This window comes from Ochotona curzoniae, unplaced genomic scaffold (genome assembly GCF_017591425.1).
Source record: "Ochotona curzoniae isolate NIBS_2020 unplaced genomic scaffold, NIBS_Ocur_1.0 scaffold_4505, whole genome shotgun sequence".
NCBI classification, from domain to species: domain Eukaryota; kingdom Metazoa; phylum Chordata; class Mammalia; order Lagomorpha; family Ochotonidae; genus Ochotona; species Ochotona curzoniae.
In genome coordinates, this window is record NW_024467118.1 from 32,998,852 (window position 1) to 33,018,113 (window position 19,262).

Below are 19,262 nucleotides of genomic sequence, written 5' to 3' on the forward strand. Positions count from 1 at the left end.
CCAATCCTGCCTCCTGCTAACTCTACTGAGAAGGCAGAGGATAATGGCCCAATCATCTGGACATTTGCCACTCATGTCGGAGACCTAGATGGAATTCTTGATTCTTGATTCCTGGCTTCAGCTTAGCCCAGCCATAGCCATTTGGGCCACTTGGGTATTGAACCAGTAGATGGAAAATCTCTCTGTCACTTTCCTTTACAAATATATATTTTTTAAATGTATTGCTCACTGTTCCAGAGGCTGGGAATCCAAGGCCAAGATTGCCAGAAAATTCAGGGCTAGTGAGGGCCTGGTTCCCATAGCTGACACCTCCTATGTGCCAACGGCTCCCTCGGCCCCCTTTTACAAGGCTACTGATCTCATTTATGAGGGCTCTACCCTTCTGAAGGCCATACCTCTTAATACTGTCATCTTGGCAATGAAGTTTCCACATATAAACAGGGTGAGGGAGGACCTAAGAAGACCTTCCCTCCTGAAATTGACAGAATCACAACCCTGGACATCTTAAGTTGTCCTACACTAAGCTGCTGCTACCGTCATCCCTTCGAGGTATGAGAAACTGAGAGCTTCCCTAGCATCCACCTGATAGGCAGTTTGGCGATTAGTTGAGCAATTCAGAGACATATCAGCACCTTAGACTCACACTGAGCTCTTTTGAAAAGGCCAGGCCACACCCTAGAGCAATTCAATCCTATTTTCTGCAGGTGGGACACCTGGCCAGGTGATGCAAATGAACAGGTGAATTTAGGATCTCCCTCCACTGGTTCAGGTCCCACAATGCCTGGGGCCTGTGAAAGCTCTCCACCTTAGCCACTTGTGCCTTTTCATTCCTCTTTCCTGGCTGGAGCTCCAACTGAATGCCAAGCTCCAGTCAAGCTTGATTCCTGTTAGATCGAGATCTCCCTCGGCAGTGTTGCTCACGTCTCCCCTCCTCCTCTGCAGTGTCCAGGCCCCGCAGTTCTCCCGACGACCTGAAGGCCCTAACTCGGCACGTGAACCGGCTAAATGAGAGTTTTCGGGACTTGCAGCTGCGGCTGCTGCAGGCGGACCTGATGGAGCAAGCATGGAAGGTGCAGGATGCACTGCAGAACCAGACAGATTCGCTTCTGGCGCTGGCAGGGGCCGTGCAGCGGCTGGAGGGCGCACTGTGGGGGCTACAAGCTCAGGCGGCACAGACAGAGCAGGCGGTGGCCTTGCTACGTGACCACACCGGCCAGCAGAGTGACGCAACGCAGCTGGAGCTGTACCAGCTGCAGGTGGAGAGCAATCGCAGTCAGCTGCTGCTACGACGCCATGCGGGCCTACTGGATGGGCTGGCACATCGGGTGGGCGGCCTGGGCGAGGAGATGGCTGATATGGGCGGTGCACTGCGTGGCCTCAACCACAGCCTGTCCTACGACGTGGCCCTGCACAGCACGCGTCTGCAGGACCTGCAGGTGCTCGTGAGCAACGCCAGTGAGGACACACGTCGCATGCGCCTGGTGCACATGGCCATGGAACTTCAGCTCAAGCAGGAACTGGCCATGCTCAACACTGTCACTGAGGACCTGCGCCTCAAGGACTGGGAGCACTCGATTGCGCTTAAGAACATCTCTTTGGCCAAAGGTACCCGCCTAGCCCACCCTAGTTCCCTACCTCTCTCTGCAATTCTTCTGCTTAGCTAACTCTTAGGTGTACCCCTCCCCAAGGTTCCAGGTGTCCCCACATCCCCAAATGCATTTGCTGTGCCATTTCTACTTGTTTTGCCATGCCTCACCTATACATCCTTCTCTTAAGTCTTGTCCTACAGGATTCTGGAATTTTCTGCTCACCTCCAAGACCTGCACTATTCTGTTCCTGGGTAGACCTCCCTAGGGCATAAAGCAGATTCAGTGTCTATATCCCAACCTTTGGTACTGGCCAAGGTGACTAATGAGGTCCTGGTATGTGCAAGCTGGATCCCTGAGAGCTGGGGCTGAGCAGGAAGCTACTGGGCTGCAGGCTCACCCCTGGAATAAAAAGGCCTTCTCCAGAACAGAGCTTTTCCAACAGGTGATGCTCTAAGAAGTGGGAAGATGTGTGCCATACGGCCACCAAGGTTAGTGCCTCAGAATCCAGTTTTCCCCTCTTTACTCAGAATAAGCTAGTGCCCTGCTTCCTCTTATGCCCTTGCTTTCCTGCCCCCAACACACTGCCAGAGGAGCCTTCCTGAAGAGCCTTTTACCCACATCACTCCTCACCCCTCAGACAAAACCCACCATGGCTCCCCAAAAGTGTGCTCAAGTGATGGACGACTCCATAGCTCAACAGGCACTGTCACCCTCTACTATATGCTGGGAACCATGCCAACTGCAGCTCATAAGGCATCTTTTCAAACTAATTTTCCAAGAAAGTTATGTGGTCCCTTTGCTTGACTGTGAGGTGATGGAGTAGGAGCTGTGCTCAGGAGTTAGGGATCTGAGAGTTGGGGTGTGTTCCTTCACCTTTCTTTTGCATGGCTACATGAGGGGGCATCTGTAGGGGTTTGTCCATCTCCAACCCACTCTGCAACTGAGGTGAGGTGTCCCCCCCCCCCGCCCCCGAACTTCCACATTCATTAGAGCAAAAACTAGTTGTGATGGGGCCTTCCATCTGGGTCCTCCTTTCCAGGGTGCAGGGCGTTTGCGGTAGATGTCATTTTTTGTTTTGAGTGGGTTCTCGTGACAAGCTGTAGGGTTGATCTGATGCAGGTGCTGTTACTGAGGGAGGGGCAGGGTTCTTGCAGGAAAGTGACTGAGACTTGAGGAGCAAATACCTGGCTTACACAAGGCCACACGGCTGGTAATTGAACACAGGACCTCTGTTTTCAACAAGATTACATCCCTAAAACTCGCCCATACTCAGGGTACAATTCAAGGAGCAGTCCACAACTTTTCTTTAAAAAAATGTCTTAATGTAAAGAGAACAGTTTTCAGGCATTTCATAAGGGCAATTCCAAGAAGACAGCCACACATGTGGGAGACCTGGAAGAAGCTCCTGGCTTCAGATGGGCTCAGCTCCAGCCATTGCAGCTATCTGGGGAGTGAACAGCAGGTGGAATATTATTTCCAATAAAAATTTTTTTTAAAAATTCTTTTTTTTTTAAAAAGTCAGAGCTACAGAGAGCAGAGACAGAGAGGAAAGAGTGGTCTCCCATCCACTGGTTCACTCACCAAATGGTTGCAATGGCAAGGCAAAGTTGGAGCCAAGAAACTAGTCTCTTTCAGGTCTCCCATAAGAACCTAGGCACTTGGGCCATCCTCTGCTGCTTTCCCACATGCTTTAGCAGAGAGCTGAATTAGAAGTAGAACAACCAGTTCTTGAACAGGCATCAATATGGGATGCAGGCATCACAGGAGAGGTTCGATCTGAAACACTATAATGACAAACAGCATCTCTTTTCTGAGACCATGAATGCCATCAACAAGGGCCCCACTCTTGTGACCTAGTCACCTCCTTCGAACCCCCACCTAACAACACCATCACACTGCTGATTAGGGCTCTAACATTCCCATCACAGCACTGGGGCTCCTGGCTCTTCTCAGCTGACCATCACTTGGCCTCTCTGGCTCTCAGTATCACCATCCTATCTGCTGGCTCCCAGTCCCACCTCCCCTTCTCATTGTTGCCAAGTAACTATTATTATGTAAAAGGTTCCTGTTGATAAATCTATATGTCATTACCAGTCCACCCATTGTGAATATGCTTACAAATCTTCATTTATTTGAGAGACAGAAAGAGAAATCCCATCAATTGGTTCATTCTCCCACTCTCCAAATAACCACAACAGCATGGCAGGGAAGGGCACCAATTGGAAGCCAGGACTCCTGTATTGGTGGCAGCAGCCACATTTCTTGAGCTGTCACCATTGCACCACTTAATCTTAATAAGAAAAAAACTCCCTTCACTTCTGGACAAGTGATCTTTCATCAAATAAGCTTCCATGCATCCCCATACAGCGGTCTGGGATGACCTTGCCACCCTCACTATATCCAGCTCCTCTTATGGGCTGAGAACTGTGTGTACACTTATGTGCATATGTGTTCTTACACACACACACACACACACACACCATTCCCACTCTGCCCTTTCCTGCTTCAGAATTCACATAGATTAAATTCCATGTATTCTTCAAATATGAACTTATTTACATTATCCTGAGCTTAACTCAAGTGGTTTTCATTTCCTCACTCTGCTACACACTTTCCCATCAGTTTGGTCTGCAGTTTGTCTTGTGTGTGCATCCACCCTGGGGCTTTCTGGGTTGTGTCTGGGATTTTCTGCATCAGTCAGATCTGTTGGAATCTGTCTTGGGCTAGAGAAAAGCATGGAAAGTTCAACAGTGAGAGGGGAGGCATCCCAGAATAGGGAGGGGTGGCAAGGGAAGGGGTCACACCAGAAGGGGATGTAGGCCCACTACCCTCCTTCCTCCCCCACAAACACCCAGCCGTTTTCAGAGGTTCGGTCGGCTGGGACAAATATGACGGAAGCACAGCACAGTGGAGAGGCCATTCATCTCTACATCACCCAGTCCTATCCTTTGGCTCTGCAGAGAAGGACCTGGGCCCAGAGAGGAGACTTGATTGGTCCAACTGGAATACCAAGCCCATGGCTAGCAAATGGACTAGCAAATTGGTCTATTAATTTGTGAAAACAAGATCACAAGGCAGAGTTCCTTCAAGCACCATGTAGGAGAGTAGAGTCTAGTTGAACAAGCATTTATATAGGGAAGGCCTGTCGTAGAGGGGGCCTTGGACCCTAGGCTCTGACCTTGACCCCAGCTAACAGGGGTCTGCAGGAGGGGTGGGGCTTCCCTGGGAAGAGACTGATGGGAGATCTGGGGTTTCTACTCCAGAGCACTACCCAGAGATCCCAGGTCACTTTCACGACCCCTTGGCCTCTCATCTTCCGTACCTGCCTCTGCCAGGCTTGGGGTCGCTGGGATACCGTGAACATGAACTGGTGCCTCAGCACTTCCTAGGCACTGTCTTGACCCCTGGGGCTTGGAAGACTAGCTGGACAGGTCCCTGGGCCTTACAGGGCACAAGTCTCCTTGGCCATGGCACAAGATTGAGGATTCATTGGGGGTCCTCAATGACGAAGGTGAGGCTGCTCCCGAGACTGCAAAGGGAGTAAGTGTCAGGAGCCACTGCAGGGGCTTAGGCATGGAGGGCTTAGTCTAAGAACTCGACTCTCTCCCCATGGCCCTGGGATTAGTGTGGTCCTGGGGGTGCTGTCTCCATCAAAACCTTGGTTGTTGTGCTGCTGGCTTCAGGTGGGTCTGATCATCTGCTCTTGGCACACACACACAGGTCCTGGCCTCACCATGAGGGTTCTAGGATGCAGGAAGGGAGAAAGTATTGCTTTACCCTCCCATTGGCTGCTCCCCAGGAAAACCACAGTGCTTACCCTCAATACTCAGTCCCGGGTCCTCTCTTCTGTTCAGAGCATACTTCCAAGCAGTGTTTCCTAGTAGTTCAGTGAGATCCACATAAAGTATGTAGGGGGGTGAGGAGGGATGGGTGCTAGACAGTTGGATAGGTCCTGGGAGGAGAGGGATCCTAGGATCCTGCTTGTCCTCCCAGCCACCTCCATACCCTGGCCTGCCCCAGTAATGCAGAAGATGACATGTGGCTGAGGAAGAAGAAGTGAGAAAGCAGCTGGGACCAATGAGGCTGTAACCTCTTCTGGGGCCACCCAACCATTATTGTTTGGACCCTAGCTGTGTCCCAGGTGTAGGGGGATGTGGAGGCTTTGACCCTACAGGCAGACCTATCATCTTTGGGACCACAGTACCAGGACAGGGGACCACATCAGTAGGCAGGGTCTGCCTGACTAGGCCCTGGGTGCTCCGGTGAAATTTTAGATGGCTGGGTTGATCTCCCACACAAGGCATTGGAGCTATTTTAGACCTACTATGTCACTGACTCCACTTACTCCTCACTGCAGAGCATAGGAAAGGGGTAGCAACGACAATGATCAAATTCATGACCTAGACCCAAGATGTTCTGTATCCACACTTGGCTTCTACCTGTCCCCCTACCTGCCAGTCTCTGCCACCCTAGTGCCCTGCCTGTAGGCTGCCCTGAGTAGTGGCCTCCCTTTGTGGGAACTGTTTCTAGGAAGGGCCAGACATTGGTTTCACCAGCATCAGCCTGAATAGGACAAAGTCAAGTGTACAGTGCCTTGCATCTGAGACCAGCTCAATGTCTAGAGCCCCTGGATTCCCAGTGGGGAGGGTGAAGGGTGTCTAGGGGTTGGAGTGCTGCCCAGGCATCCTCTCCATTCCCTTTGCTGCAGTCTTGACCTGGAGGGGCAACTGTGGGAGGGAAACTATGGAGCTCATCTGTGTCTTAACTTGGCTTCCCATTGGCTGAACAACCTTCACTCTGGCTCCAACATGTCTGTGTCTCAATCCTGAGGTCAGTGTGGCCAGTTCTTTGTAGAAAATCAGTCGATGGTGCCATAACCCGGTCCTCCTTAAATACACTGGGCAACTCATAGTTTTAACAAGACTGATTGCTTTTTCCCTGTGCATGTGCCATTGAATTATTAAACAGCTGTCAACTTCGGTTAGGGTCTGAGGACAGTGCCAACTTTGGGAATGTATCAGTACATCGCGATCCTGGCGTCCTGGTTGTTTTGCATGTATTAACACCCTCTGAGCTCATATAACTCCTTCATTCATCAAATATGTATTGTGCAAGACAAAGCTGCTAGGCTACAAGTGTTCGCGTGTAAGATTCTTTGCCATGATGAGGTCCCACACCCTGGGCGGCTGAAGACAACACGACAGCTTACTCTGCCTGGGCTCTGGAGGCTGGAGGTGGGAAATCAAGGTGTCTGTGGGGCTGCATTCCTTGGCAAAGCCCCACAGAAGGATTCCTGCCTAGCTGCTCATTGTCAGCCGCCCTTGGTGTGCCTTGGCTTGCAGAAGTGTCGCTCAAAGCTCTGCCTCTGTCATCACATGGTGTGCTTCCTGCGTGTCTGTAAAAATCTTGTTTAGTAGGCCCCGCCTTGCCTAACCTGACCTCATCTGGACTACTGTACTGCAAAGACCTCATTTCCTAATGAGGTCACATCTGGGGGTTCCAGGTGGGCGTGACTGCCACCTTCTTGCTATCTCCTCCCCCAGGAGAGGATGGGGAGGAAGAGCACTTTCTGTGGGCTTTCACTATAAAGTTGTCTTTTGTGAGATCCTTGTGCTCACAGCCTCATTTCAACCTAATTACCTGTCCAGGGTCTTCACTTCTAAACTCATTCCACTGAGGGGTGACAGCCTCAAGGTAGGTGTCTGGGCCCAGCAAACACAGACTCAATCCATCACACATGGCCATCCTCTCTTGACCTTGGCATCTTCTGTGGTTTCTCTTTGGATACTACTTCCTCCAGGAAGCCTTCCTCTACTTCTCCCTGATTTGATACTTCCCTCTGTGCTTGCAAAGTGCAACAGCAGCCCTTCCTCTTAAAGAGAAAGGAGTCTGCATTTCCTCCAGGCCCACCTGCTCCTCTAACCTTGGTGCTCTCTCAACCCTTTCAGGGCCACCAGGACCCAAAGGAGATCCAGGCAATGAAGGAAAGGAAGGCGAGCCCGGCATCCCTGGATTACCTGGACTTCGAGGTAATGGAGAAGCCCCTGGGAGTGGGGGTACTGAGGAAGACCTCTAAATCTGTCCCTGCTACCCCCTTCCCATTGGTATACCCAGTCAGCACACTCTGCTGGCTCTGCTGTGTTCTGTCAGGGGATGAGCAGGCTGTTGGCACAACAGGGTGGGGGGGGTGCAGCAAATACTTTTTCCTAGGAGTGCCAGGATCTGAAGGGAAAGATTGTGTGAGAGGCCTGTGGCTCTCTGAAACCAGCCCTCCTGTCTGACCCTCTTAGAGCTGTGTGGCCATGACCTTCAGAAAGAACTGGGGGAAGGGGTATGTTCTGGGGTCCAGTGTAAGTAATGCTGTATCCCCTCTTTGCTCCCTGAGTCACCAGGTGGCCGATACCCCCACTCTACCTCCCCAGCCTGCTACCCACAGGGACAGCCCTATAGGACTCACTGGCTGGTAGAGAGGGTCCTTCCAGGGCAAAGCGACACTTTTAATAGCCTCACTGTCTCAGATATCCAGTTATCTAGTTACTTGATCCCAATCAGTCCATTCCTGAACATGGGTGGGCCACAGGCAACATTTTCCTAGGAGAGAACTGTCTGCTAAATGCAACAAGTAAAAGGTGACAAAACAGGGGAAAGTATCTGGTTATCATAGGAATTAAAGCTGCAAGGCAACTCTTTCCTAAGTCTGTATGGGAGTCGCACACATAGGGGAGAAGCTGAGGCAGAGGAGACAGAGCCCCAGTCATGCCTCCTCTTCTGGCTTCCCCTCCCCAAACTCAGAATGGAGGCGCCCAGGGCCATGGGATCACTTTTTGTGCCTAATGAACCATAGATAGGGTGGGAAGCCTGGGGCATAGCCTGCACTGGGTCCAAACTGTTGTGGCCACAGACCCTGGGAATAGACACATCATGTCAGGATGGAAAAGGCAGAAATCTGATCTACACTCCCCGGGTCCGCCCTCTCTCCTGAGTCCCTGCCTTGGCCACTTGACGTTAGCAATGTGGGCAGAAGTCCTGGGGGACAGGTTGCAAGGAAGCTCACATTCCAAGTAGGAAAGAACAATTAGTCAGAGAATGAAGGGTACTCCAATGAGCTTAGGCCAGGCTTCTTGGGAGCCCAGAGCTCCCGCCTGCCCAAAGCATTTGTTGATTCTGGCTCTCAGTGATGCAGTGCAGGCCGTGGGGCCAGGAGCCCAGGAGCCCTGAGGCCTGATCCCACTTAGTGACCTTACTGACTTCATCTCCCTCGGCCTCCAGTCCCCTTTGCTGTACTTCCCCATGCTTACAGAAGGACAGAGATCTTTTCATTTTGCTTTCAAATAGGATGGGGACCTGCCTCTTTCTCCCCCTTCCTCATGGCCCACCCTACTACCCTCCTGAAGGAACCCTATTGCTCCAGCATGTGGTGGAGCTGACCTGCTATGAACTTTTGGCTAAGAAAGAGTGGGGCTCTGATCCTGCTCTGTCTTTGTGCCCTCAGGCAGGTTACTTAACCTCTCTGGGCCTCTGTGTCCTCAGGTGGAATAATGTCCGTGAAGCCTCCGTGAGACAGTTTATGAGAAGCATCCCATGCAGTGCCTGGCACCTGTAATGTGCTCCAGGGAGTATTGGCTGTCTGCCTCTCTCCAGCAGCATGTAGGGGAAAGGATATCTCCCTGATGGATGGGTGCTGCCACCACCACCATCATACACTTTTCAGTGAAGCAGGATCTGGGACCAACCAAAAGAGGTGCTCACAGGGAAGGTCCATGCCCACCTGCTTGACTTGGCTATAGCTGTGGTCTGAAATGAATCAAGAAAAAATCAGGAAGCAAGGGCTATCATTGAACCAGACCATGACCTCTCAGGATGCTTACAGTTCCAAGTCTAATGCTCTGTCATTTGTCTCTTTCCTCCCTAGGCCTGCCTGGGGAGAGAGGTACTCCAGGATTGCCCGGCCCCAAAGGCGATGATGGGAAACTGGGGGCCACAGGACCAATGGGCATGCGTGGGTTCAAAGGTAATAACTGGTGATAGGGCACCCAGGACCTTGCTCACTGGCAGCTGCTGGGCAGGACAGGGGCATGGGCCTTGCCTGGCTGATCAACTCTGGGCAAGTCACTATCTCTTAACCAGCATCGATTTTTCATCTAAAAACTAGAGATTCTCAAGTTACCAAGTCACACACGCCTTTTCCCAGGCACAAAAAAAGCACATAGCTGTATAATTGTTTTCAATACTGCAGGCTTATTTCAATACTGCAAGGAGAGTGTTGCTGCTGAGTGCAGCTGAGAGATGTGAGCAGAGGCAGCCAGCAGGGTGGGTCCAGCAGGCCCAGAACTGCACCTTCTTGCCAGGACTGCCACATTCCTCCTCTCTGTAAGACTCTTCATTCTTCTCATATTTACAACTTTAATCCACTTTTCAAGTCTGCAATGCCTAAAAAGTCCCTTTGTTCATGCTTTGGGGGGACTCACTTTAGAGTAATAGGTCCCAATCTTTTCATGGTGTTTTTTAAGATTGCTCAGACCTCTTGTCACCACAGCAGAAGACAGGGCCTCGATGCCCTCCCGCCAGGCTTCTGACTCTGCACCTGTGAGAGTGAAAACAGAAAACCCCATTCATCATTCCTCCCTAGGGAATGTCTCAGAGGGACTCTTGATCTTGGATCCCTGGGACTTTTTATTTTGTTTTTTGATTGATAATGAGATAGGCTAAAGTTTTCCTGTCTTTTCCCTATTTCACAAAAATGAATCCTCTAACAGCTTTTAAAGCCATTCACATTCACTGACAAAAATTAAATCATAAACAAAGGTACAAAGGATCAAGTAAAGAAGTGGGTTCTTTTCTCCCCAGCTCCTTTAAAATAACTACTGCCAGTGTTCAGGAGCACTTCCTGCCAGACCTTTCTCAAACCACTTTCGAACACGTGTGTGGTTGCCCGTTTTTGTTTGTTTTATTTGTCAAAACTTTGATCACCTCAGGCTTTCTCCCTTAGAACTTTCTGACTTGCTTTTTAAATTTCTTTTTAACCAGTGTGCTCTGGGCTTTTGGGTTGCAGCTATCTTTCTAGACATTCTTGAACTAGCATGCCCTCATCAATTTAGCGTCCTCTGAAGGCTGCCAGGACTTTCTACATCCCTGTAGAAGGAGACGCCAGCTGGGGAAAGATCTTGCTCTTTTAACCACATCCTGGGAAGGAAATCCTACAGTGGTGATCCTTACTCATGGTTTAGCATCTGATAGACAACATGCCTCTATCCTAACATAACTGAAGCCCCTTCGATGGAACACACTTGGCTGTGCACAGCTGAAACTTTGGCCGTCTAATAGGAGCATCTTTGCTTTGCCTTCTGGCAGCTAACTATCTTGCAGTCTTTGGGTTTGTGTTGTGGATGCCACTTTTCTCAGGGAGTGAGCCATCCTCTGCTGTGCCCTTTCCTGCCTGGGCTGATCACAGCAAGTGGTCTCCCGGGCTCTGTGCTCCTCTCCACTGCATGGGTGCGGGTTCCTGCCTGAGGCATTCTCTAGTGAAGTCTTCAGCACATGCTGTTTTAATCATGCTTGGGGTTTATTTCCATTCCTTACACCACTTTCCTCTGTTTCAGGTGATCGAGGCCCAAAAGGAGAGAAGGGAGAAAGAGGAGACAGAGCAGGAGACGGCAGTAAGGAAATTCTGCTGGGTCACTGGGTCTTGGGGTGGCACAGGTGGAGCAGTGGCCCAGGCAGCCCCACAAACATGGGGTGACTTAGTGGGCTGGGCTCCAGCCACACTCCCCATTTCTGGGGTGCTGCTGGTCAGGAAGGGATAAACCTTGTGTTTTCACGGATGCACCTGGAGGCTTCTGCCGGTCTGTCATTGGCTGTGTGTAATCACTGGGCCTCAGATTTCTCATCTGTAAAAATGGGGATAATATTAGCCCAGCGTTGTTGCAATAATTAATCCGTGCAAAGTGCTTGCTGCAGTGCCTTAATACCAGGTTAGGACATAGCAAGTGTTCACTATCATTTTGCCATGTTGTCCACCAGTTTTGACACATGAAAGAGCTTCCGAATATTTGTAGAAAATTAACATTGCCTTTTAATTGTATTTTCCCATGTATGTGTCAGAGTACAATTTGATGTCCTAAAACCATTAGTTGCTTGTTAAGTATCACTGTCTCTGTGTTACACAGGGAGCTGTACAGAGGCAGAGTGAGAACCACTTGCTTCCTTCCTTTGCCTTGGCTTGTGCTGTGAGTTAGGAGAGCTCTGTATGTGATGGGCCACCCAGAGTAGGACTGGGCATCTTTCTGGTGAGGGTCTCCTCTTAATTGTTCACCAAGGAGGCCAGCATATTTTGGACTGCTGTTTTCTAGGGTTAGATTATCGCCTTGCCAGGTGGGCATGCTCTACTGTGCTCTCCTGTGGAGCACTGAGGCCTGAGGAGGGAGCACCTACCTTCCAGGTTCTCATGTGGGCCCTTGGGGACATGGACCACTGCAGACACAAGCTTTCCTTCTCCCCCAATTTGTGTGCTCACAGTGCTCCTGGTTTCATTCAGAGTCCCTCCAGCGGGCTTGCATGCGAGTGTCCAAGCAGATGAGGGGGTCAGGCGGATGCTGCCAGTGGCCAGAAAGGCATCTTGAATACCAGGCTGGGAGGCGAAGGGATCTGTGACACATCTAGGTCATGCTTATCTAAAGGGCTGGGTGCTGAAAGCTCTCTTTGGGGTGCTGCCGGGCCCTGCCTGGCTTGCTGGCTGTGTGTGTGTAGCAGAACACTGCCAAGTCAGCTCAGAAGGACCGAGGCATTTAGTTCTGAGGAATAAATAACAACCACCGCTGGGGTGGGCAGGAAGGGAGGAGCTGTGGGGAAAGATGACCTTTGAGGAGGGAATCAGACATGCTGCCCTGATCCCCTTGCCAGGGGATGGACAGGTCTTGCCAGCGGTACCCTGGCCACTGACTGGAACGAGGAGATGGAGGGCCGTGGGAGGGTAGAGCTGGAGCTGCTCCTGATAGGAAGGGCACTCTGGTCAGTGCATGTTTACCTGCCCACCATGGGCTGAGCCACATGGGCTCTGCACTTGGACTTGGCCAGGGTGAGGCATACACAGTATCTGGGTAGGGAGGGAGGTATGGAAGCAGGGGCCCAGTCATGGGCGGGAAGGCCTGGGGGAAGGACGCCCAGTGCACTTGGCCCTGGTACTTCTTGGCCCTACTACAAAAGGCTGACCTCAACTCTGACCAGCCATCCTCGGGGACTGGGCTACACCCTCACTGGAGCCCTGAACTCAGACACCAGCTCCACACATCTCCCTCCAAAACCTCCAAAGCAGTCAGCCTGAGCCATGGAGCCGAAATGTGAGAGGACTGCACAGATGGCTGCATGGGCCGGGGGCTTTATACAGTGTTGGGGAGGACCTGGGGGCACCAGCATCAGAGAGCAAGGCGGAGAGGCCCAGATGGGAGTACTGATTTCTGCATGGCTTTTTTTTTTTTTTTTTTTACTTTTTTTTTAATTGAAAAGAGAGTTGGAGAGGGAAAAAGATCTTTCTTCAATCCACTGATTCCCCAAATGGCTGAAACTTCTGTGGCTAGGCCAGGCAAAAGCTTCTTCCAGCTCTCCCACATGGGCACAGGGGCCAAAGCACTTGGGTCATCTTCCATTAATCTTCCAAATACATTATTAAGAAGCATCAGAAATGGAGCAGCCAGGACTTGAACCAGTGCTCAGTGGGATGCTGGTGTTGCAGGTGATGGCTTAACCCACTATGCCACAGGGCTGGCTCCTCTGTATGTCTTGCAGCAGGGCAGAGCCCAAAAGAAAAACCCTCAGTCTCAACTTCCTTCTGCCTGGGCTGAGAACGTGGGACTAAGTCAATGGACAGAAGAACCATCCCGTCTCCTCCAAACCCTGCCCCACTGGTGGCTGCAGATGGGTGGGGAGTTGCTGAAGGCATTTAGGGTGTCCACAGCACATAGGAAGGCTACCACCTTCCCACGGCCTCACTGCCTTCCCACGGCCTCCACCCCTTTGCCTGCCTTGGGCTACATACACCAAAGCCAAGCTTTATTCAGATTCCCCCGCTGTGTTTCCAAGGCCCCATGTCCCAGAGGTGTTAACCAGATCCCAGAGATCCAGGTTCCAAGCAGAGAGCCAAGGCTCAGCTTTCAGAAAAGTGCCAAAGTGCTGACCAGCACATTGCCGATTCTAGAGAGTGCCTTGTCGTCCCCTGGGCGCTGGGGCAGCCCCACCCGAGGACACACAGGGTGGGAAGAGGAAGTTCTGAACACCAAAAAGCTCCTCCCCTCCAAACACCACCACTCCCGTGCCCCTGCGTCCCCCGCCCCACACACACCTTCAGTGTGTACCTTCAGCAGCAAGCACCTCCACTTCGGCAGATGTTCCCCCGTCAAAGGTATTTGTGAGAAAAGCAAGAGAAACCCCTCCTGCCTGGGGAATGAGACAGAGGGCTTTTCCTTTGAGATGTATGTCTCAGTGCCAGGATTTGAGTCAGTATTACAATATGCTTCAAAGCACAGTCTTGCCATTTTTTAACCATGCGGTGAACTGGAGCCACGGGATTTGGGGGTTGGATGTGTTTCAGGTCAGTTCCCTCTCTCAACCCCACCCCACCAGTGAACAGAAACACAAGAACAGACTAGTGGAGGGAATCCCAAGGTCACGTTACAGAGGCCACAGCCAAATTGGGTATAGAGTCCAGATCACTTGATTTCTGTTTGATGAGAGGTGAAAGTTTTGTGAGTGTTTCTTTTTATGTTTTTTTGAGTTGTCTTCCCTTTTGTTTCATTTCGTTTTTCAAAGTAGAACAAAATCAATCACTTTGTTAGCTGCCTAACTTTTGGAAGTTTGGCCAAGAAGAAAAATAAAAGAAACTAACATGTACACAACTTAAGAAAAAAAAAGCATTTGTTTTACCCTGGTAAATGGTCCATGTGCAGGGAAAATAAGTAGTATTTTTGCAGTGAGCGGGTGAGTTAAAGATTCTGTTTCGTTTAAGTCCCACAGCCTGAACATACAGCAGGGTGTAAATTTATATGGCTTACGGAACTTTTCTCAATTTGTTTCCACACAGAAAGGAATACACAAAGTGATGCAGAGGTGAAGTCTGGGCCAGTTGAGGACGTGAAGTTGATAGTTACCACTGGCAGCTCAGAAACCTTGGAATCCATTGAATAATTAGTGTGTATTTGGTCTTTATGGGTGGGGGACTGGGGACACTCAGAAGCACTGGTCAGGTGAGGGGCCTCCACATGCTTGTCCCCAGGCCTGCTGGGCAGCTTGCACCTTGGTTCCAATGAAGAGGAGGCAAAGGGTCAGCTTTGGAGTCTGGGAGCCACCTACCTCTCCCAACACTTCCTAGAGTGAGCTAGGGGAATCAACTTAGGAATCAACACAGCCTCAAAAGTGAGCCTCATTAAGGCCCAGTGAGACAGGGCGGCCACACACACATCCTTAATGTCTGGCATTGCTTCACTAGCCCAGTGATAGTGTGATTTAATAGTAAACTACACTCCTGCCCACCCAGGGTGGACATTGCAGTACAGAGTTAGGTCAGGGCTGACCTGGAAGGTGGCAATGACAGCTCACATATTAGGGCTCCTGCCAGCTTCACTGAGCCTTGGATGGAATTCCTGGCTCTGGCTGTGGCCTGACCCATCCTGGATGTGGCAAGCATTTAGAGAATGAACCAGAGGACAGAATATCTCCTTTCTCACTCTCTCTAGCTTTCAAATAAATACAACTTTAAAAAGAAATATTTATTTTTATTGGAAAGTCAGACTTACAGAGAGGAGAGAAGAAAGGAAAGATCTTCCATCCACTGATTCACTCCCCAAGTAGCTACAATGCCCAGAACTGAGCCAATCTGAAGCCAAGAGTCAGGAGCTTCTTCCAGGTCTCCCACATGGGTACAGGGTCCTAAGGCTTTGGGCCATCTTCTACTGCTTTCCCAGGCCATAAGCAGGGAATTGGATGGAAAGTATAGCAGCTGGGACACTAACCAGCACCCAAATGGGATTCTGGTGTGTGCAAAGCAAGGACTTTTACCACTAGGCTACTGCACTGGGCCTAAAATCCAACTTTTTAAAAACAGTAAAACACTGGTAAGAAAAATAGCTCCTTCACATTTTACAACTAATTCATTCACACCTGGGCCAGCAGGAACCATATTCCTTAGCAGAAGACATAATTCTCCAAGAGAGATGTGGGAGGCAGGAGTCCACCCCTGTGAGATGGCAGATTGAAGACAAGATCATGGACTGGCCTCCATCACCAGAATTTGTAAAAGAGCAACACTTGAACCAGTCCTGTCTGGCCTAGGGGCCCTCACTGTCTCTCCTTTCATGGTCATCTTTGATCATCGTTCCTGAAGTCTGGAGTCCTCATGGGTCCCTGTATGTTCTTAGTGGTCTGAAATGACACTGCTAATTTTGTCCTTAGCAATCCATTCTTGTGAAGGCACCCTCTCTGTCCCAGAGTTCACTGTTACTGTCAGTCACCAAGCTTTGATTGCCTTGATTCACTTCTGAGACTCTGAGCTAAACAAGCACAAACTGTCACATGACAGGAGCGGGACTCTGCAGGGCCACAGCCCTTCCCACCCAGTTGCCTTCCCCAGGCTTCCTGGCTTTGTACATCAATCACAGGCTCACCGAGCTGAAGGCTGCCAGGGTACTCAGGATTCCTCTGATGGAGCTTGTTTACTCATGTGTTTGTTCACTCATTCACTCTCTCTCTTGTCCTTATAATATCTAACATGTGTTGCCAGATGCAAACATGAAAGTATATGTGGAAATGGAAAAGTGTTTTTCAAATCTTTTCTCCCCTGAGTCTGTGCCTGGTAACTAAAACTACACAGGGATGTGTCCTCAGGCCAAAACCAAAGCAGAGGGGGAGGCACCAGGGAGGGAGAGCAGTGAGCTCAAAGCAGTGGTCAATGAGATAATGGGGAGAGTGGAATGATGCCTGGCAGAGCACGCTGCAGTGCGGACAGGGCCAGGGAAGGTGCTGGAAGGTGCTGGCTTCCCAAAGGAAATGAGGCCTAGAGATTGAGGGGGACACTCAGGAAAGCAGGAGCTGGCTTCTCTCACTCCTGTCACACTGAAAGGCAGGTATGTAGACAGAGGAAGCATCCAGGGCAGAGGTCATTGGCTTACTCACTTACTCGGTACACTTTTGTAGAATATTCAAGGTTTACCTAGCCCCTAGCTAAAGGACCAGACAAGAGGAAGGCCTAACCTCACCTTTGAGGAGCCCCTGGCATGGAAGAGTGTGGGAGGGACTGTGCTAAATAGAGAGGGGCAGAAAGTCTTGAACCTGAGTCTTAACCTTGGTGTCCAATAGCTGCATGTGGAAGGCGAGGGTGTCCCTCACATGGAACAGCACTGATAGTCCAGGGTGAGCACAGCAAAAGTCTGGGATATAAGCAGCCAAGGATCCAAAGGGCCTGGTAATGTCGGAGACTTTGAGCTTGTCTCTCTGGGCCCCAGGAAGATATGGAGGGACTGAAATCGTCGGGTGGCAGGGCAGCAGTGGCAGGAGGCTGGGAGGAGAATCAGACAGGAACCAGGGATAATATGAGGCCAAAGCCCTAGCAGCAAGGCCTCGGCATCCACAGGTGTGGAGTCTGGCTGGCTGGCAGCCCATTGTCCCCAGGGGAGAGTCCCTGTTCCAAATCCACATTTCTCTTCTGTTCCAACTCCCTCTGCTTGTTGGAGCTTCTGCCCCCTTGTAAAGCTTGCTTTTTGAGCAATACATTTACCCCAGAATACTACACTTGAATGTTATGGCGTTCTAGGGTGCAGCCCTGGCTGTGGAGTAACTGAAAGGAAAATTACATTTCCCCTGTGCTCATTCGCATGCTTCTGGCCCCCAGGGTGAGTCTCTCTGACACTCCCCAATGCTCTGGCACCAGCCGGTTTCCTGATTGAATTCAGCTCCAACACTCGTGGCTTGGATTTGGCAAGCATCCAAGCTAAAGGACTCAATTTGTCAAGGCTGCCAGCACCTTCGGGTGTCAAGCTCAAGGCTCAGGTGTGCAAAACTTCTGACTACCCAGCTCAAATTCCTCCTTGGGTTTGATTACTACTCACTGAACTCAGGAAATCATCCACATCTATCAGCTTATTACCAAGGATAGCACTCATGTACAGCTGCACAGAACAGGTGCACAAAGCAAAGTACTGGGTGGGGGGAAGGAGGTAAGGGGAATATCCCTGCCTATAGGAGGTACTACCCAGCTCCTTCTGCAATCACAGAGTTCTCCAGACCTGTTGTGTTTTAAAGGAGGCTTCACTATGTAAGCATCCAGGGCTAAATCCTTGGCCGGAGGTGATAGAATTCCTATATCTCCAGCCCCTTTCCCCCTCCTGGAGGCTGGGGGATAAGGCACTGAATGTCACAAACTCCTAATCCTGTTGTTGATTTCTCTGCCAACCAGCTCCCACACTTCTAAATTCCCCATTCTTAAGGGGTTTCCTAAGGTCACCTCTGTAACTCAGGTGTGGTTGAAAAGGGCTTATCATGAATAATAAAAGATGCCCCTGGTACATGTTTGGCAAGCCAGGGACAAATAGCAAATGACACACACAAACGAAGATACTCCTGGGATTCTTGCAACTTAGGAAGTTACAAGAGTTTAAGGCGCTTTGGCCAAGAGCTAGGGCAGCAGAGCGAATACATGTTGCTGACTGTCTCAAGATCCCAGTAGCCGGTCTGGCTTCCTGGCTGACAGGCTGTGTGGCCCTGAGAACAGTTATTCAGCCTCCCTGGCCACAATTGCCTCTTGTTGCTCTTGTTTGTACAGAGGATGGAATCTGGCCTCCCGGATGTTCTGGTTTGCTGAGATCCTGTCTCAAGTCTTCCAAAAACAAACCCAGTGACTCTTCTTGAAGCTCCTGCTGACCACTCCCAGGAGAGCCCTCCCAGAGCCATGTGCAGAAAATACTGCAATTCAGATTCCTCCATGCTCGCTTCACACAGATCCAAGAGGGCCTGGTGGCATTCGAAGGCTGGCTCCCTTAAGAAGTTAGGTGGCCAAATTGATGTGGGCATGGGGGTTTTAATGTTTTACTCTAGGTCCTTGTCTCACAGGAATACAGAGTTCTAAGTGGAGACATGAGCATAAGAGGTGTGGAGTGATGACGGGATGTATTCAAATGGTGAGGAAGTGAGCACATAGATACGCATCAGAGTAGGGTACCCCCATATAGGGTCAGGAGAGAAAAAGGAGGAGAGAGAAAAAGGGTATCTTGAAGCAGCTCCAGGTGTGGTCCCCAGCAAGAGAGCTCCCTCCAGTTATTGGCCTCTTTTTATGAAATGGAGGTTGGTACCTCTGCAGTATGAAGCCACCTGGCAATTTTATGATACCTCTGCTGGCTGCACCTGGAGGTTTGTACCCATACTTTCATGTTGTCCACTATGGGTCCCGAATGAAGCAAGTACATGCTGGAAAGGGGGCATTTGGATTGATAGGTAGCAGAATAGAATGACATATGAGGGCTTGTAACTCACACTTAGAGGACCTCAGCTAACTGCCTGCCTGTGTCTCCTGTGAGGCAAGGCAGCCAAGGTTGTTCCCTTCCCTTCCTCTCTCATGAAAGGCATTTGCAGCATCCCCAGCCAGACAAAAGCTGGGGTTCTGTGCCAAGACGAGAAAGAGATGCTGAGGGCTGG

The 19,262-nt window shown here is 50.5% G+C and overlaps 1 protein-coding gene across 1 annotated transcript in view; it reads left to right on the forward strand.

The window, feature by feature from the left end:
• Positions 1-19,262, forward strand: part of SCARA5 (scavenger receptor class A member 5) — a 92,319-nt gene that overhangs the window by 51,155 nt on the left and 21,902 nt on the right. Inside the window, exons 3-6 of the mRNA XM_040966109.1 lie at positions 943-1,605; positions 7,538-7,618; positions 9,502-9,600; positions 11,189-11,245. Of these exons, the coding sequence (XP_040822043.1) occupies positions 943-1,605; positions 7,538-7,618; positions 9,502-9,600; positions 11,189-11,245 (900 nt within the window). The remainder of the gene's footprint in view (positions 1-942; positions 1,606-7,537; positions 7,619-9,501; positions 9,601-11,188; positions 11,246-19,262) is intronic.